This window comes from Pecten maximus, chromosome 1 (genome assembly GCF_902652985.1).
Source record: "Pecten maximus chromosome 1, xPecMax1.1, whole genome shotgun sequence".
Lineage (NCBI taxonomy): Eukaryota > Metazoa > Mollusca > Bivalvia > Pectinida > Pectinidae > Pecten > Pecten maximus.
The window spans coordinates 13,425,238-13,448,176 of NC_047015.1; the positions used below are offsets into that span (position 1 = coordinate 13,425,238).

At 37.3% G+C, this 22,939-nt stretch overlaps 1 protein-coding gene across 3 annotated transcripts; it reads left to right on the forward strand.

Annotated features, from left to right (window-relative positions):
• The first annotated feature begins 280 nt into the window (after positions 1-280).
• Positions 281-22,526, forward strand: LOC117325531 (BTB/POZ domain-containing protein KCTD5-like). Of its 3 annotated transcripts, none has more exons than XR_004532282.1 (7): positions 281-640; positions 3,457-3,565; positions 9,565-9,656; positions 10,025-10,120; positions 11,823-11,948; positions 17,138-20,240; positions 20,450-22,526. XR_004532282.1 is itself a non-coding variant. In XM_033881824.1 (6 exons), the coding sequence occupies exons 1-6, from the start codon at positions 446-448 to the stop codon at positions 17,165-17,167; spliced, it is 648 nt and encodes a 215-aa protein (XP_033737715.1). In that variant the 5' UTR covers positions 281-445; the 3' UTR covers positions 17,168-22,526. The 3 variants fall into 3 exon arrangements, 1 of the variants encoding a protein (XP_033737715.1); XR_004532280.1 differs by having other exon boundaries at positions 17,138-19,207; positions 19,398-22,526; XM_033881824.1 differs by having other exon boundaries at positions 17,138-22,526.
• Positions 22,527-22,939: the final 413 nt, after the last annotated feature.

Sequence of the window (22,939 nt, forward strand, 5' to 3'; positions counted from 1 at the left end):
TATTAGACTGAAAATGATCAATCATCACTTGCTTAACAATGTCGATTTTTAAAGAAATAATTCAGAAGATTTTATAAAATGAAAGAATCTTGTGTATTTTGAGCTTTTGCTGACCCACTTCCGGTTAATTTTATTCTGGGTTGCCCCTTTTTCATATCCGTTTCAATCGGGTCCGCCAAGGCAGGTACAGAGTCAGTGGCGTGTATTGAACGAGTTAGCGGTTTTCACGATAGAAATCTTGATCATACCGATGTTTAAATGCTTTGAGTTAGAAATGCGCTTTATTAACCCAGATAAGATTTTAATTCATCAGTTGTGAGACAGAATATCAGAATAACTAAATGACATTTCGTCATCATAATAATAATATTTCAGGGCCAGCTTCCTGATCTTCTTCATCAGTAAGGAAAGCACAAGGCTCTTGAGTAACTTTTGCATACTTGAAATGGCAACGGAACCTGGAAAGGACAGTGTCAATAATGTACCAGCCAGCTCAACATCCACGAGTAGAAAAAGTCAATGGGTAAAATTAAACGTGGGAGGAACTGTGTTCATGACGACAAGGACAACACTTTGTAGAGATCCAAAGTCTTTTCTTTACAGACTTGTCCAAGATGAACCTGACCTTAACACGGATAAGGTAATATGACCCATGCGTTAGAGCAGTATGACCATTTTGCTGTTAAAGCTAGTAGCTATCAAAAGCGATGCATTCAAATTGCAACATGATTGCAAGAAACAGATGCATAATTGAAAACTATCGGTTATTCATATGGGGCACATTGTAAGTTGAGGTTTCTTTCTTACATGCTAATGAAATAATCATAGCAAACGCATATTTTTTGTATTTTTTTTTTACTCACAGACAGCATATTCCCATCATATCAAAATCACACACTGTCAGAGATTGCAACGAATGCATGATAATGTTTCTGTATTGTTTTATGTTTAGTGTAGGGATACATCCAGTGTATTGTAACATGCACTGTGGTTGATACCTGTCACTAGCTGCGATAACGTAGCTCTGGACGGCGGACGGACAATTTCTGACAGATGGTCGTCGTCAGAGCTACGATTCCCTTCCATTGACGGTAGTGTTGCAAAACAGTGAACCTCGAAATTGCTACAAATAACGGATATCGTGTAACTTTGGAGTAATTGTTTGTTTAATTAACATTTCTAATACAATTTTTCAATGTATTGGCCTACTGTCTAATCTGGAAATCTTTAATTCGCATATTCTGATATCATACTGCTCGGAGTTGTTGTAACGTGCACCTGGTCCGTCCCAAGTGTTTCCTGGGATAAGATGTGCCCTCAGCGCACTTGACTAGTCTACTCTCAATCGGAATATAATCGGCAATATTTACAATGGATTAATCTATAGGTGACATATACGAACAGATAAAATCGCCGTGCTGCTTGCCACGAGACCTCTCAAACAACGATACAAATATAACTATAGTAGGCACTGACGCCCACAAATGCCTAACGCATGTGTTCTCGCCATGCACTGGTACCAGCCATGGCTGTCGTGCGCGCCGGCAATGACCAATCAAATTTGCAAGCACGTCGGCTACCTCGGGAACCGGCAATGCCAGATCAAGCACGCCTATTACAAGTGCTCCCGGCACTTGCACAGCGCACCGGCTACCTGCGCACCAGCTTATGAAGCGCAGTAGTAATGCAAGTGCTCCCAGTGTCTACCTTGCGCACTGGCTTATCCAGCCCTGCGCAACAGCAATGCAATTGCTCCCGGCACTGGAACCTCGCAGTGGCTTCCTTACGCACCAGCTTCCTTCAGCGCACCAACCATACAATTGCTCCCGACACTGGAACCTGGTAGTGGTTAAACTTGCGCACCAGCTTCCTACAGCAATACAAGTGCTCCCGGCACTGTAACCTTGTACATCTGCCTCGTACAGCGCAACAACACACTACCTCACGATTAATGGGCACTTATTCAGCGACCACCAATCGCTACATGAGAGACTTCTCAGTCTCTCCACAAAGACTTACTCAGCCTTCGTAGCTACCCGGGTTTGAAACCTGTCAGTTTCAATTAGAATCACGCCAACTTTTCAGCGGCATATTCTTCCCCCGATCTCAGTTTGTAGCTGGCTATTTATGTGCCAGGCTATTCGGGGAGCCAGTGGTACCATTCATTTGCATATTGCACATTTCGCTCTAAAACCTTGTATCATCTTTATATACAAACACATTTACATGGTATATTATCTTTCTTATCAATCAAGGTATATTTAGGAATCATTTTCAATCAATACAATCCAACCATTAATTAGTAATCATCCGATAATCAATGAGATAAAACAGCGCTTAACAATTGTATGTAAAAGGGAGGTAACTCCAACAGAAAACCAATTTTCCTTACATTGTCTCCGTGATCCGCCATGATACTTCTCTAAGAACTCTCGCCAGGATGCTGACCCAAATATGGAACCCGTGACCATATATGGATGAAGCTACTATGATAAATAAATACATAATCAGAGATATTTAACCACTGTTTTGTAACTCTTGTGAAGAATGCAAATCTTACTTTGCGTAATTAAAGAATTTCAGAAAGAATTGACCTTACTCACCGAGGTATATAAATCCGAATCTGTTTTTCTATTGAAATCTCGCTGGAAATCTCATTAGCATACATTTATTTTGATTTCCTTATAAGGAAATTGACCTTTACGTTTGTATCAAAGATGGCGGTATGTTTGAACTGATATCTCCGTGTGTCTTGCTCGTTTTGAATTTTACTATTTACTGTCAAACAATTGACGTAATGTGCAGGTTTGTGGCTTGAATATTGATAATAGATACCAGAATCATCAATTTACATGTGTTTTTTTATCCGAGAAAATTTTAACTACAGCTAAATACTGCCCGATGTGAATCACATCGGGGCTTGCTACACTATCGGCAATGGGAGGGACTTCATACCCTGCCGGAGAGCAGTGTAGGTAGGGTATGAATATTCGTTCTAACCTGTCACCTGCAAATTCTCAAGCCAAACTTTATGCTGCTGCTCAGCCTTTTAAGTTATTGAAAACCTCCAGCTCTGCAACAAGATATATTGCATATATATCTATCATTTAGAGAGGTTGGTTATAACTGTTTTATTCTAAAAGATATAACTTGTAAGTCAAACAGTGCGTCAGTAAACTGTTCTTTGGCTTGTGTGTCTTCTTATTGTTTTGTAAGCCAAACTCCCTGGTCTTCTAATTATGGCTATAAGCCAATTCCAGAAGAGATTCTGACACTTTTACCTATATCAATGGAACAGAGTCAAAAGGTCACTGAAGTGACATTTGACAATCAAGTTTGGACAAATGTTTTGGAATTGCTGGTCACATGACTAATCTTCACAGACTTTGTTTTACCAATTACCCTAGTTTAATCCATTGTTTAATTAGCTATTTTCAATATTCTTATCTTTGAAAGGATGACAATGGTGCCTACCTGATTGATAGAGATCCTACCTATTTTGGTCCAGTTCTGAATTATCTACGACATGGAAAATTAGTCATCAATAGAGATCTAGCTGAGGAAGGTAATACATGTGCATAACTGTGTGATACACATATATCACTTGTATCATATCACACATATATCACTTGTATCATATCACACAGATATCACTGGTATCATATCACACAGATATCACTTGTATCATATCACACAGATATCACTGGTATCATATCACACATATATCACTTGTATCATATCACACAGATATCACTTGTATCATATCACACAGTTATCACTGGTATCATATCACACATATATCACTTGTATCATATCACACAGTTATCACTGGTATCATATCACACATATATCACTTGTATCATATCACACAGATATCACTTGTATCATATCACACAGATATCACCGGTATCATATCACACAGATATCACTTGTATCATATCACACAGATATCACTGGTATCATATCACACAGATATCACTGGTATCATATCACACAGATATCACTGGTATCATATCACACAGATTTCACTGGTACCATATCACACAGATTTCACTGGTACCATATCACACAGATATCACTGGTATATCACACAGATATCACTTGTATCATATCACACAGATATCACTGGTATAATATCACACAGATATCACTGGTATAATATCACACAGATATCACTTGTATCATATCACACAGTTATCACTGGTATCATATCACACATATATCACTTGTATCATATCACACAGATATCACTTGTATCATATCACACAGATATCACTTGTATCATATCACACAGATATCACTTGTATCATATCACACAGATATCACTGGTATCATATCACACAGTTATCACTGGTATCATATCACACAGATATCACTGGTATCCTATCACACAGATATCACTTGTATCATATCACACAGATATCACTTGTATCATATATATCACACAGATATCAGATTTTCTACCACAATATATAGAGTATATCTAACAGTGTCATCAGAAATACCAAATATATTTCACGAGTGTGGCTAATAATGTATATATAGTAATATTTTGATATTTTTCACAAGTGCTCAATCTCTCCCAGAATTCATTGTGGTCCCCTGTCAATGGCTCACCATATTGTGATGTTATGTATTCTTTCTTGCATTAGGACATCATATAGCATGACGGAGAGCTATATCATATGCAAATCACTAGTGAAAAAAATCATTTTTGTAGAATGAATAATTTTCAGTATTTCACTGGTAAAAATGTAATAAAATGTGTTATTCCACTCTCAGACCATTGTGTAAATGTGTTAGATAATATAAATATATCAAGATTCAAACAAATATATATCTACATAAAGTCTGCAATTTTACATAAATAGGTAAAATATATTTACTAGAATGCAACACCATAATCAACAGGGTGTGTATTTCAGTAATTATGAGATTAAAATCTATCAAAAACAGCATTAAAGATGGTACATTGTATAATGGCAGATGCTGATGAGTTACATAGTTAAGTCAATATATCACACATCATATACCACAAGAACACACCAACCAAGAATAAACACCCAAGAATAACACACATAAAACAACAACACATCAAAAATACACACACATATACACAAAAGAACACAACACATAAACACACTAACCAAAATCACACATCAGACACAAGAAACACACATAACACAAAACACAACATACAAATATAACATATACCACATAATATACACAATCACACATCATACAATAGTAACATCATACACAAACCACATACACAAGATCACAATAACACAAAGATACACACATCATACCACAAGAATCCAATACACAAAATCACACATACCACATAGATATACATCAACACAATACACAACACCACAAGAAACACATCATACACATAAATCACACATCAACCACATAATAACAATCATACCACATAAATCACAATCAACCCATAATACACACATCATACCACAAAATCACACATCATACCACAAGATATCACACATCATACACATAGATACCACATTCAATTACCACATATATATCACAATCACTCAACCACATAGATATCAACATCATACCACATATATATAACATCATACACAGAATAACATCATACAAACCACAGATATACACATATACCACATCAATAATACACACATCATACCACATATATATCACACATCATACCACATAGATATCACACATCATACCACATATATATCACACATCATACCACATAGATATCACACATCATATCACACATCATACCACATAGATATCACATATATATCACACATCATATCACACATCATACCACATAGATATCACACATCATACCACATATATATCACACATCATATCACAATATACACAATCAATCATCCACATGATATATCACACATAACACATAGTATCACACAATACAATGCACATCATCACATACATACCACATATATACCACATACATACCACATACATACCACATACATACCACATATATACCACATACATACCACATACATACCACACATAGATATCACACATCATACCACATAGATATCACACATCATACCACATAGATATCACACATACCACATAGATATCACACATCATACCCATAAATCACACATCTATACCCACATATAGATCACACATCATACCACATAATAATCACACATCATTACCACATCTACAATAATATCACACATCATACCACATAGATATCACACATACCAATAATATCCACAACACTAATATCAACATCATCACACATAATATCACAATCATACCACATAGATTAAATTACACATCATACCACAAATAATCACACATCATACCACATAGATATCACACATCAACCACATGTATACATCACCATAAACATAAACACACATACCACATAATATCACCACCATAACCACATCATATCACACATCATACCACATAGATATCACACATCATACCACATAGATATCACACATCATACCACATAGATATCACATCATACCACATATATATCACACATCATACCACATAGATATTACACATCATACCACATAGATATCACACATTATGCCACATATATATCACACATCATACCACATATATATCACACATCATACCACATATATATCACACATCATACTACATAGATATCACACATCATACCACATAGATATCACACATCATACCACATAGATATCACACATCATACCACATAGATATCACACATCATACCACATAGATATCACATCATACCACATAGATATCACACATCATACCACATAGATATCACACATCATACCACATATATATCACACATCATACCACATAGATATCACACATCATACCACATAGATATCACATCATACCACATAGATATCACACATCATACCACATAGATATCACACATCATACCACATAGATATCACACATCATACCACATAGATATATCACACATCATACCACATAGATATCACACATCATACCACATAGATATCACACATCATACACATATATATCACACATCATACCACATAGATATCACACATCATACCACATAATATATACACATCATACCACATAGATATCACACATCATACCACATAGATATCACACATCATACCACATAGATATCACACATCATACCACATAGATATCACACATCATATCACATAGATATCACACATCATACCACATAGATATCACACATCATACCACATAGATATCACACATCATACCACATAGTATACACATCATCCACATATATCACACATCATATCACATAGACATACACATCATACCACATATAGATCACACATCATACCACATAGATATCACACATCATACCACATATATATCACACATCATACCACATAGATATCACACATCATACCACATATATATCACACATCATACCACATATATATCACACATCATACCACATATATATCACACATCATACACATATATATCACACATCATACCACATATATCACACATCATACCACATATATATCACACATCATACCACATATATATCACACATCATACCACATAGATATCACACATCATATCACACATCATACCACATATATATCACACATCATATCACACATCATACCACATAGATATCACACATCATATCACACATCATACCACATAGATATCACACATCATACCACATATATATCACACATCATACCACATAGATATCACACATCATACCACATATATATCACACATCATACCACATATATATCACACATATATATCACACATCATAAATATCACACATCATACCACATAGATATCACACATCATACCACATATATATCACACATCTTACCACATATATATCACACATCATACCACATAGATATCACACATCATACCACATATATATCACACTAACCAATATATAACACACATATCCCATAACAGATCACACATCATACAACATACATCAATATATCCACACACATACCACATAGATATCACACATCATACCACATAGATATCACACATCATACCACATATATATCACACATCATACCACATATATATCACACACATACCACATATATATCACACATCATACCACATAGACATCACACAAAACACATAACTAATCACACATCATACCACTAATATCACACATCATACCACAATAAATTCACACATACCCCATTACCACAAACACTAGTACCACATATATCACACATCATACCACATAGATATCACACATCATACCACATAGATATCACACATCATACCACATAGATATCACACATCATACCACATATATATCACACATCATACCACATATATATCACACATCATACCACATATATATCACACATCATACCACATAGATATCACACATCATACCACATATATATCACACATCATACCACATAGATATCACACATCATACCACACATATATATCACACATATTCAACCATCACATATATCATCACATATACCATCATACAATATATCACACATCATACCACATAGATATTATACATAGATATCACACATCATACCACATATATATCACACATCATACCACATAGATATCACACATCATACCACATAGATATCACACATCATACCACATAGATATCACACATCATACCACATATATATCACACATCATACCACATAGATATCACACATCATACCACATATATATCACACATCATACCACATATATATCACACATCATACCACATAGATATCACATCTCATACCACATAGATATCACATCATACCACATATATATCACACATCATACCACATATATATCACACATCATACCACACATATATATCACACATCATACCACATAGATATCACACATCATACCACATATATATCACACATCATACCACATATATATATCACACATCATACCACATATATATATCACACATCATATCACATATATATCACACATCATACCACATATATATCACACATCATACCACATATATATCACACATCATACCACATATATATCACACATCATACCACATATATATCACACATCATACCACATAGATATCACACATCATACCACATAGATATCACACATCATACCACATAGATATCACACATCATACCACATATATATCACACATCATACCACAAATATATCACATATCATATCACATAGATATCACACATCATACGGTACCACATATATATCACACGTGACATTTATGCCTGACATCACACAGATATCACATAGATATGGCTTCATATTGCACAAATCATGTATGAACACATGAATTATATGTGTTTCTGAGGATGTACTGAAGCAAATTGTTTCCAATATGATATATCCCTACGGTATGTTTTTTGGCCTATCACATTTTATCAGTTTTGGCAAATTCTTTAAGGTACGGTATTTAATCCTTTTTTGTAAATAAAGATTTTGAAATATTACTGTGATTTTCCGAAGCATTATATATAACATGTAATGTTTTGGTAGATGTATAAAAATGTAACTGTAACTGAGAACTGCTACTATAAAAGATTGTCATGTTTTAAGGAATCCTAGAGGAAGCAGAGTTCTACAACATAACAGATTTGATCAAGTTGGTGAAGGAGAAAATTGTGGAAAGAAATGCGAAGCAAAATCAGGTAAAAAGTCCAGCAAGTTGAGGTTAGCAGGGCGCAATGCCCTGCCCTTATTTTCAAAACTGCCCAGCTCCTTCGACATGCAGCCAGTACCCTGTGCCTTTAATATATGTGTTTTAAAAGTTTCTAACTAACAATCAGAACATAATTCACTCCACTCTTCTGGCAGTAATGTTTTACTTGGGAAGCCAGCTAAAGGCAGTCACTGATTGTTCCCTTACCAGTAACAATGGACACTGCCTCCAGTAGAGATTGGTCGTTGTTCAGGAGTGTTTGTTTACTCAACACCATACTTGATATCCTATTTCTACAATAATATCACATGTATTTTGAGATATCAGATTTTAAATGTATCAATCTGCATTTTACAGTCATTCACTAAAAGTGTCTACCGTGTCCTGCAATGCTCAGAGGAAGAATTAACACAAATTGTGTCGGCCATGTCTGATGGGTGGAAGTTTGAACAAGTAAGTATATTATCATCGTACTGTCAAGCAAGTATTTCCCTCTAATGTCACACTAATATGAACAAGCCATTTTCTACGAAACCTATTGTATTACTGGATTTTGATCATGAATAATTCATGAAGACTTTAAACGACCCTAAGGGATCGATCAGAACTATACGAAGACAGATGATGTGAGTAATGATGATGAGGTTCACGGCTGTGTCACTGTTGATTGAAGTGCCCATGGGTTCCAGTAACATGTATTAAATAATTGGCATCTCCAGGTGGTTGACAACTATTCACCACAACAAAAAGTTTATCATCAATATATTGTGAATACTTTTCAAATGTGTGCTTGAAATTGAATCGCATGCATATCTTTCGAGTGTGATGTTGATAGAGAATGTGCCCAGATGTTGATGCTGAGGACGACCCAGAACATGTAAAGAGTTGTAAATGTTAAGTTTGATATTAAGGCAGTGTAGAGACTGAGCTGACTTACCCAAGGTGACTAGAAAGAAGATTTGGTCAGTGACTATTTAGATGATTCCTGTGGAAACAATAAGGACTATGACAACGCTACTGATTTAAAGTTCTGGCAGACATGACCTACCCTGTTGTTCATTTGTTATTCTCATTTGCAGTGAATAAAGATGATTGGTATTTACAATTTATGTCTGACTTGAAAACTGCAACAGAAAATATTACTATGCAAACTTTGCAAAATATTTTTATGCTTCCAACATACAGAAAACAATTTGGATAAAAGTTGAATATTTTTTTCATGATGCACTTGTACCGTAATTAAAACATCCAGATCATGAAATGCTGGACTTTCTCTCTGTTGAAAGCAATTAAATCAGTCTCAGTGACCCATTGCATTTTGTCTATCACAGTGTGTCGTCTGTTATACATTATGTGTTATAAACAATTCATATTTTTGACTTCTTTTCAATAAACAAGAGGCCCAGAGCAGATATTGTGCTAGTAGCATTCAGGGACGAAAGACTACCAAAGTTGTTCAAATGAACTCTCAAGGTCACATGGGTCAAATGTGTTAGAATCTTTAAATGACTTCTTAATAACAAAACTTAATAACAAAAGGCCCAAAGCCATGATATTGTCTTAGTTTCATGCTTGAGTGTAAGGCTACCAAAGGTGTTCAAATGAATGACCTTGATCTACTTTCAATGTCACAGAGGTCAAATGTCTTCAAATCTTTTAACAACTTCTCACTGATTAAATGTGTTTAAATATGTTGAATTCTTAATTTGAAAACAAAAACATCAACTGTCTTTGTATGTATTTCAGAATTCAGGTGACCCTTAAGGCCCATGGATCTCTTGTCTTTGTTTCAAATTTTAGACAAAACCCATTCTTCAAATGTTTACAATTTCAAATCTCTATAAAGTGGACACCTGTGTAAACCGGCCAAATATGCTGGTCACAGTGACATCCAGTTTAGACAGGTTATACTCATTCTACTGTGAACAAGTATTGTCTTCCTAAGTCATTGTAATGTCTTGTTGTTGTGAACACATACTGCTATCATCTTAATGTGAACAAGTACTATCATCCTGTTTAATTTCTGTTCTACATATTTTGTGCCTATACTATCATACATTTATATGTACTTTAATCACTGTTGGCCCTTTGATGGAAATAAGACATCATGTGTACTTATAAATCAGATGATGTATTAGTTTGACTTTTTTTTCAGCTTGTGAATATTGGATCCCAGTATAACTACGGCAGTGAGGACCATGCTGAGTTTTTGTGTGTTGTATCTAAAGAGTGTCCGAACATTGTTAATGGCCAGGACCCAGAACCAACTGACAGAGCAAAGGTACCGGTATTAAATAAGTCGTAGTAAACTCTAGAATAGTGGTATTGACCTTGGTTTATTGAAGTAGAATTCTGACAACAGCTAATACAAGGTAGGGGAATGATTAAGTATACTGTAAGAGCAGAGATTTGAATGTAACCAGTATATCTGAAATGTCTTGTGAAAAACATCATCATGCTGACTAACCCACTGGATATTGTAATGAAGATGTTTTGATTATTAGTTAATGACATTAAGACATTCCATGGCTCATTGCCTATAGCTTTAGATACCAGGTACCAAGGATGGTCCAATCATTATATTGTCACCAGGGGTTGTCTAACTGGGTTACCAGGGGTGGCTCTTCATTGTCATTAGAGGTTGTCTAACTGGGCTACCAGGGGTGGCTCTACATTGTCACTAGAGGTTGTCTAACTGGGTTACCAGGGGTGACTCTACATTGTCACTAGAGGTTGTCTAACTGGGTTACCAGGGGTGGCTCTAGATTGTCACTAGAGGTTGTCTAACTGGGTTACCAGGGGTGGCTCTACATTGTCACTAGAGGTTGTCTAACTGGGTTACCAGGGGTGGCTCTAGATTGTCACTAGAGGTTGTCTAACTGGGTTACCAGGGGTGGCTCTACATTGTCACTAGAGGTTGTCTTAACTGGGTTACTAGGGGTGGCTCTACATTGTCACTAGAGGTTGTTTAACTGGGTTACCAGGGGTGACTCTACATTGTCACTACAGTTGTCTAACTGGGTTATCAGGGGTGGCTCTACATTTTCACTAGAGGTTGTTTTAACTGGGTTACCAGGGGTGGCTCTACATTGTCACTAGAGGTTGTCTAACTGGGTTACCAGGGGTGGCTCTACATTGTCACTACGGTTGTCTAACTGGGTTACCAGGGGTGGCTCTACATTGTCACTAGAGGTTGTCTAACTGGGTTACCAGGGGTGGCTCTAGATTGTCACCAGGGGTTATCTAACTGGGTTACCAGGGGTGGCTCTACATCGTCACTAGAGGTTGTCTAACTGGGTTACCAGGGGTGGCTCTACATTGTCACTAGAGGTTGTCTAACTGGGTTACCAGGGGTGGCTCTACATTGTCACTACGGTTGTCTAACTGGGTTACCAGGGGTGGCTCTACATTGTCACTAGAGGTTGTCTAACTGGGTTACCAGGGGTGGCTCTAGATTGTCACCAGGGGTTATCTAACTGGGTTACAAGGGGTAGCTCTACATTGTCACTAGAGGTTGTCTAACTGGGTTACCAGGGGTGGCTCTACATTGTCACTAGAAGTTGTCTAACTGGGTTACCAGGGGTGGCTCTACATTGTCACTAGAGGTTGTCTAACTGGGTTACCAGGGATGGCTCTACATTGTCACTAGAGGTTGTCTAACTGGGTTACCAGGGGTGGCTCTACATTTTCACTAGAGGTTGTCTAACTGGGTTACCAGGGGTGGCTCTACATTGTCACTAGGGGTTATCTAACTGGGTTACCAGGGGTGGCTCTACATTGTCACTAGAGTTTGTCTAACTGGGTTACCAGGGGTGGCTCTACATTGTCACTAGAAGTTGTCTAACTGGGTTACCAGGGGTGGCTCTACATTGTCACTAGAGGTTGTCTAACTGGGTTACCAGGGGTGGCTCTACATTGTCACTAGAGGTTGTCTAACTGGGTTACCAGGGATGGCTCTACATTGTCACTAGAGGTTGTCTAACTGGGTTACCAGGGGTGGCTCTACATTGTCACTAGAGGTTGTCTAACTGGGTTACCAGGGGTGGCTCTTCATTGTCATTAGAGGTTGTCTAACTGGGTTACCAGGGTTGGCTCTACATCATCACTAGAGGTTGTCTAACTGGGTTACCAGGGGTGGCTCTACATAGTCACTAGATGTTGTCTAACTGGGTTACCAGGGGTGGCTCTACATTGTCATTAGAGGTTGTCTAACTGGGTTACCAGGGTTGGCTCTACATCATCACTAGAGGTTGTCTAACTGGGTTACCAGGGGTGGCTCTACATAGTCACTAGATGTTGTCTAACTGGGTTACCAGGGGTGGCTCTACATAGTCACTAGATGTTGTCTAACTGGGTTACCAGGGGTGGCTCTACATTGTCACTAGAGGTTGTCTTACCTGGGTTACTTGGGGTGGCTCTACATTTTCACTAGAGGTTGTTTAACTGGGTTATCAGGGGTGACACTACATTGTCACTAGAGGTTGTCTAACTGGGTTACCAGGGGTGGCTCTAGATTGTCATCAGGGGTTATCTAACTGGGTTACCAGGGGTGGCTCTTCATTGTCACTAGAAGTTGTCTAACTGGGTTACCAGGGGTGGCTCTACATTGTCACTAGAGGTTGTCTTAACTGGGTTACTAGGGGTGATTCTACATTGTCACTAGAGGTTGTCTAACTGGGTTACCAGGGGTGGCTCTACATCATCACTAGAGGTTGTCTAACTGGGTTACCAGGGGTGGCTCTAGATTGTCACTAGAGGTTGTCTAACTGGGTTACCATGGGTGGCTCTACATTGTCACTAGAGGTTGTCATAACTTGGTTACTAGGGGTGGCTCTACATTGTCACTAGAGGTTGTTTAACTGGGTTACCAGGGGTGACTACATTGTCACTAGAGGTTGTCTAACTGGGTTACCAGGGGTGGCTCTACATTGTCACTAGAGGTTGTCTAACTGGGTTACCAGGGGTGGCTCTACATTGTCACTAGAGGTTGTCTAACTGGGTTACTAGGGGTGGCTCTACATTGTCACTAGAGGTTGTCTAACTGGGTTACCAGGGGTGGCTCTACATCGTCACTAGAGGTTGTCTAACTGGGTTACCAGGGGTGGCTCTACATTGTCACTAGAGGTTGTCTAACTGGGTTACCAGGGGTGGCTCTAGATTGTCACCAGGGGTTATCTAACTGGGTTACCAGGGGTGGCTCTACATTGTCACTAGAGGTTGTCTAACTGGGTTACCAGGGGTGGCTCTACATTGTCACTAGAAGTTGTCTAACTGGGTTACCAGGGGTGGCTCTACATTGTCACTAGAGGTTGTCTAACTGGGTTACCAGGGATGGCTCTACATTGTCACTAGAGGTTGTCTAACTGGGTTACCAGGGGTGGCTCTACATTGTCACTAGGGGTTATCTAACTGGGTTACCAGGGGTGGCTCTACATTGTCACTAGAAGTTGTCTAACTGGGTTACCAGGGGTGGCTCTACATTGTCACTAGAGGTTGTCTTAACTGGGTTACCAGGGGTGGCTCTACATTGTCACTAGAGGTTGTCTAACTGGGTTACCAGGGGTGGCTCTACATTGTCACTAGAGGTTGTCTAACTGGGTTACTAGGGGTGGCTCTACATTGTCACTAGAGGTTGTCTAACTGGGTTACCAGGGGTGGCTCTATATTGTCACTAGAGGTTGTCTAACTGGGTTACTAGGGGTGGCTCTACATTGTCACTAGAGGTTGTCTAACTGGGTTACTAGGGGTGGCTCTACATTGTCACTAGAGGTTGTCTAACTGGGTTACCAGGGGTGGCTCTACATTGTCACTAGAAGTTGTCTAACTGGGTTACCAGAGGCGTGTTCAGAATGGGGTGTGCTTGTGAGAATGCTCACATGACAATAAATTGGCAATCCTGAACAGTAGTCTGCGCTTGTATGTTAACAGTGTAAAGTACATGGTAAGGTGTACATGTTTTTTTCCGGTTAAAAAAAATCCTTTATAGTGCATGATTGTCATTATTTTGAACAGTAAATCCTTCTGGAATGACGGGCCACTGATTTAGTCGGTCGTGTGATAAGCTCCTGTCATCGTTTTTTAAAGTCAGTTTCTCCATGTTGAATGCATTTGCCCCATCTTGGTTTTTTGGGCGAACAGATCGGTGGGTTGGTATGCGTTAGCTCGTGATCAAGAGTGTTACCAAGAGTGGATCAATATTGTCATCAGGTGTTGTCTAACTCATTACCAAGAGTGGATCAACATTGTCACCAAGGGTTGTCTAACTCATTACCAAGAGTGGATCAACATTGTTACCAAGGGTTGTCTAACTGAGTTATCAGGTGTAGTCATAGATTGTCACGAGAGGTTGTCTTACTGGGTTATCAGGAGTGTTGTTCTGAGATTGTTACTAAGGGTTGTTTAACAGGGTTACCTGATGATCAAACTGATCTCTGAAAACAGGGTATGGTCAGACTTGTAACTAGGTACTGGGTATGGTCAGTCTTGTAACCAGGTACTGGGTATGGTCAGACATGTAACCAGGTACTGGGTATGGTCAGCCTTGTAACCAGGTACTGGGTATGGTCCCTTGTAACCAGGTACTGGGTATGGTCAGACATGTAACCAGGTACTGGGTATGGTCAGACTTGTAACCAGGTACTGGGTATGGTCAGACTTGTAACCAGGTACTGGGTATGGTCAGACATGTAACCAGATACTGGGTATGGTCAGACATGTAACCAGGTACTGGGTATGGTCAGACATGTAACCAGGTACTGGGTATGGTCAGACTTGTAACCAGGTACTGGGTATGGTCAGACTTGTAACCAGGTACTGGGTATGGTCAACCTTGTAACCAGGTACTGGGTATGGTCAGACATGTAACCAGGTACTGGGTATGGTCAGACATGTAACCAGGTACTGGGTATGGTCAGACTTGTAACCAGGTACTGGGTATGGTCAGACATGTAACCAGGTACTGGGTATGGTCAGCCTTGTAACCAGGTACTGGGTATGGTCAGACATGTAACCAGGTACTGGGTATGGTCAGACTTGTAACCAGGTACTGGGTATGGTCAGACTTGTAACCAGGTACTGGGTATGGTCAGACATGTAACCAGGTACTGGGTATGGTCAGACTTGTAACCAGGTACTGGGTATGGTCAGACATGTAACCAGATACTGGGTATGGTCAGCCTTGTAACCAGGTACTGGGTATGGTCAGTCTTGTAACCAGGTACCAGGAATGGTCACTGAATGTCGGTTAACAAGAGTTTCCATTGAGCATTTTGCAGTTTATGTTATGAGAGGATGAAATACCAACTGTGAATTCAGTAGATGTTTTGTCATTGATATGATGTATGTTATTATTGTGTTTTTGCTCCTCTGAAATCTTAACAGAATACTATCAATAGGTGTTACATTGTCTGGACACAAAACCCTTGATGTAAACCCAACAAAGAAACTTGAATGTACATTCTTTTTTTACAGGTGTTACAACAGAAAGGATCGAGAATCTAGGGAACACCTTTGGTGAGAGCAGAATCCTGCTCACAGATATGCTCACAATGTAAACAGATTGACAGTGGAAAATTACAAGCCAAATGTCAACAACCAAAAGCATGTCATTAGTATGATTGGACAACTTTTTTATTTACTATTTTTATGTATTTTTGAAAGCTTAAGTCTCCTTAAGACAGAGCTACATAATTATATATATATACACTGTACAGGGAAATGTGTAAAAGTAATAAGCCAACCTCCGGTCCATTCCAACAAAATTTTCAGATGAATGCAATATAAAAAAATCATGTGAAAGAAAATAATGGGCTAGAACATCAGGAAAAATCACAGTGAAATATCAAGCACTCCGGAAAAATACAAAAGAACTCTGCTGATCGGGCAATGACAGGCAATTACAGGCTTTTATGTGTCAAATTACTGTCACTTGATAATTACATGTACTATCCATGAATTCAACCGACCGGAGGTTTACAATATACATTTGTAACCTCTGATATTATAGGTGGTATTTCAAGTGCTATAATGTTCATATTGCAATATTTTGGAATATCATAATGCATCATGATATGTGAACTTGTATTTCTTATATATTCAATGCATTTACGGTGATTTAATATAGAAAGTGTAAAAAACTTAGGATCAGCAAATGTCACCGATAAACTTGATTTTTTAATTATAGAAAGTATATCAAACAAAGCTCGCATTGAAATAGTATTTACTCAGTACATTATATTTTAAAATTAATCTTAACTTTGCTTGAATTCTTAAACAAAACAACTGAAATCATGTTGCAATGCATTGGCATTTCAGAATTGTATTGTAATATATAAGTATTACATTGTTATTACCCACCTGTCTGAGAGTTTCATATTTCATATTAGTATGTACATTCATCTCATTATCATTGTAACTAGGGTTGGAGTTTGCTTTGGTCATGCTCAGAATGGTATAATTCTTGGGTGAGTTAGACATTCATCACACCATGGACTTGACGATGGCAAGCAACAACACTTACACATACATATACAAAGTACTGTCAATTACTGTACATTTGTGTATCCATTATACATTTATACAAATTTAAAGTGCTGTCAAGTGTTGAAATGTTATGGAAGATTTCCATGCAAATCAGTGACACCATATTTCATTGTTGATCTCACAACTCAGTGACATCATTTTTCATTGTTGACATAATTTTCCATTGTTGGTGTACTTGTATTGCCTCCTTCTCGTGATCATCTGTAAACAGGTTACAGTTGGTAGGGTCCAACACCAATAGAAAGAGAATCATGTTATCATGAATAAAAATGTTATTTTTATGTTACCATTTGTTTATTATTTTAGTTGTGCTTAGCGTAAACAGGTGTTATACTGATAACTGGTGAATCTATCGTTATATATTGTTACATGTTTTGAGAATGCATTGCACTTCCTATTGTGTGTGTGTGTGTAGTTATGTGGATATTGCTACAGGCAGTGAGGGATGTGTCCAGTGTTGTTTGCCTAGCTCCATTTTTTACTACCTGTTCTAAGTGAATAAATAAGATATTTGTGTTTAAGAGTAAACAAATAGTCATTCCTATGACATTTAAATACACATGAGAAACATCTACTATAGATTAATTGATGCAGATTTGTTAATCGAGTCTGTTGTGTAAATCTGGTGGTCAAGTGAAACTTTTGAACATTTATTTAAGTTTGTCTGTATTAGGTTATACAAAATGTAACCTTACAATGATATACTAGAATTTAAACCAGCAACTGCATATGGTATTAAAAAAATGATTTTATTGGTAAATAATTATGTTTGTGTTAGTCGTAAGGAATGGTAAATAAATATATTACAGTCATAAGGAATGGTAAATAAATATATTACAGTCGTAAGGAATGGTAAATAAATATATTTATGTTACAGTTGTAAGGATTGATAAATAATTATGTTTATGTTACAATCATAAGGAATTTGGTAAATAATTATGTTTATGTTACAATCATAAGGAATTTGGTAAATAATTATGTTTATGTTACAGTTGTAAGGTTTGATAAATAATTATGTTTATGTTACAATCATAAGGATTGATAAATAATTCATAAGGAATTTGGTAAATAATTATGTTTGTTACATTTGTAAGGATTGGTAAATAATTATGTTTATGTTACAATCATAAGGATTGATAAATAATTCATAAGGAATTTGGTAAATAATTATGTTTGTTACATTTGTAAGGATTGGAAGATAATTATGTTTATGTTACAGTCACGAGACTTGACAGAAACAATAGCAGCTTTGCATCATACAGATTTTCTTACAGTCAAGAATAAGACAGATTCTCGTTTTCCAGATCAGAGGTGCTAGGTGTATAAAAAAAAATTAACTAAAGAAATTCCCTTAACTTCACTAGTTATAATGCAATTCGATGGAAGAGCTTCTAGGTCAAAGGAAAGTTTGGCCAGGCTATTATCATCTACTGAGGTAGCATGATATATATAGTATACACGAATCATGCAGTAAGACAGGTCTGCCCAGATTAGTCAGCACTAGATAAACATCCAGAAGTATTCAGTAGCCTCTACTATCTGAAGCATTATGTAGAATTAATCTGTGTTTAAACGTCTGTAAGTTTTATATACATTTTTCTGGAATAGTCAGTTTCTGTATCGGTTATGATTGCGAAAAAGTATTGCACTTAGAAACTGTTTTAGTGATGTTTGTACTAATGTTTGAAGTGAGATCCATGCTGATTTAGTGTTCATACATGATAAAATGTTTCTATGGTTCTGGATAATAATGATGTTTCCTAAGAAGGTATGCTATATTATATCAACTTGTTGTTTTGTATTGTATATTTAATCGATCTATGGAAAGACGGTTACATCTGTATTTCAGCTCACCTGACCCAAATGGGCATTTGAGATTATGTCATGGCAAAGTATCCGTCGTCTGCAGAATGGGGCATCAGGGTTAATACTCAGTAGATGATAATTATATTTAATTCTTCCTCTTTTGTACCAGATACCAAAATTTGATCTGTAACAACAATAAAAGTGGAATCAGATACATTGATGTCAGGTGGGTTGGACCATGTAATCCTCACCCCTCGACTAGATACATCAATGTCAGGTGGGTTGGACCATGTAATCCTCTCCCCTCGACTAGATACATTGATGTCAGGTGGGATGGACCATAACATGTAATCCTCACCCCTCGACTAGATACATCAATGTCAGGTGGGTTGGACCATGTAATCCTCACCCCTCGACTAGATACATTGATGTCAGGTGGGTTGGACCATGTAATCCTCACCCCTCGACTAGATACATCAATGTCAGGTGGGTTGGACCATGTAATCCTCTCCCCTCGACTAGATACATCGATGCCAAGTAGGTTATTCCAAAACATGTTATCCTCAGCCCATGACTATATACATTGATGTCCGGTGGGTTGGACCATAACATGTAATCCTCAGCCCTCGACTAGATACTTTCTTTGTTTATTGTAAGAGATTAATTTCCCCTCCGAGACCATTGAAGCAATTTTTGTATAAAGAGTTAGCTCCCAATGCTGAAAAATTGTGTAAACCTGATTAACCTACTGTTTATAATGACCACTCGGTTGTACTTTAACCAGATTTTTATATGAAAACAACCTTGGGACCAGGAGAGTAAATGTTATATAAAGTAAGGATGTTGTTCTGTATTATGATCAAGGTGAGCGATTCAGGTCGTTTTGTTTAGAGATAGAAGTTTTTTTCATTCAAAGATATTGCAACCCCAGTTAAATGAAGATGTTTATAGCTAAGATGTCTTCATGTAACAAATACATATTGGAAATTGGTGGGTTGTTGTCTCCCTAGCCAGTCTCTCCATTGGCTTTTAGGAAGTACACAGGTTATTGTTGGTTGTGTTTTAGTGTTAACATTGGTATTGAGTTACATGGTAAACATATTTGTGCTAAGATTTTGTAAGTCTGATGACCTATGAAAGTCATGCAAGCTTTTAATAGTGATCAAAATTTGCTGTATTATGTCGTGTCTGCAGATTAGCCCCAGCTCACAAATAAGCTCCCTCCCTACAATGATGAATGTTCCAAGGAATAGGGTGCTTACTTGTAATTAAACCCTCACTTTTTAAGCTAGGGCACTGTAAAACACAAACTCTACTGAATATTTACTATAAAAGAAACCTGTCGTGTATATAATACTAAGTATGGTGTATAGGACTTGTCCTGATTGGTCAGGTAAGGTATAACCACATTGTCATTGTAGGTTTATCAATGACAGGTGTTCACTGATCAGCCTCTATAGTCACACTCCTATCACATTCAGTATGATTCGCCTGCATGGTGGTATATAAAGCACAAAGCTGCCAATTGCAACTTCTCAGGGCAATGGAAGATGGGACAAATCCGATCAAACTCATAAGCTGTTCTTTTCTCCCCATTATTTTTCTTTGATAAAACCTTTAGATCACTTGGTCCAAAAAAATAACTGTTGTGGTGCATCGTCTGTCAGTCATCATGTTTTCCTTAAAAAGAAAACTAGTCATGAATAATAAAGAATTTTGACTAATTTTGGCAAGTAGCATTTCTGAAAACTGAAAGCTATAAGAAATTAATTCAATAGACTTTTTTTTTTTTTAATTTGGCATAAAAGTGAAGGAAATTCAGTGTTGTGAAGAGTGTGTAGCTCCTCATTCGTCTCAAGCTCTGGCCATTTGAAAATGAAGGTGATCTCTTGATTGGCTGTTGATTTCCCAAGTTTCACAAGATCAATACCAAATGAATTATTCAGAATGATGAACCACATGCCTCACTCTTTAGACTTTCATTCCAGCCACTTCACTTTTTTTTTAATTCTTTAGATCAATTAAAAAATAATGTAAATTATCACCATGATTCCAAGTTTGAGGAAACATTTCAGTTTCTTTGTGCAGATAACAAAGAAATGCCGAGTGTAATGAGTAAGCAATACTGACCAATCATCAGATATTTTACAATTTAAGATTTTCTATCACTCATTCATAATTTTTTAAGCATGTTACCAGGTAGATGATCTATTGATCAAAGCAGATATCCTTGCATAGCAAAATGGTCCAGTTTCATAATCACGACACAAATTTCATTGATCTGGGTTGAATGCACTTTTTTTTTTTTTTTTGATAATTTCACTCGACATTCAAGAGCCCCAAATGAAAACTGCATGCAGGCAATGCAGATCATTGATTTGGGATTGATAAGGTCATGCAGTACATTTCTGTCATATTGGTAGAATCTTATAACACCTGAGCATTTATGAATTGATATGCATACAATTTTGTCTATACGTAAAGTGATATTTTCATTAAATTTATAAATGTGGCTGCTGCGTTTATTTTCTATTAATTTGTTGGAATAGTCTATCATTCATCGAGTATCAAACATCTTAGCTGATGATACTAATTTAAAGATACTACAGTTCGACTGCATAAAACTACACCCAAGGCATAATAACTAACACCAAGAAATGAAAACAAGGGGCCCATGGGCTTTAACAGTCTCCTGAGTTATGATATATTTTGGCAGATTTTCTTCAAGATCTTGAATTTGAGGTCAATGTCCTTCACCCCTAGCATGTTAAAGGCCCAATATCAGGTCTATGAACCTCTTGCTTAGTGAGAAAATGTTTAAAGATTTTAGTAAATTTGACCCCTGTCACCTTGAATGAAGGTCAATGTTATCCATTTCAACAATCTTGATAACTCTTCCTCCTAGCATGCTGAAGACCCAATATC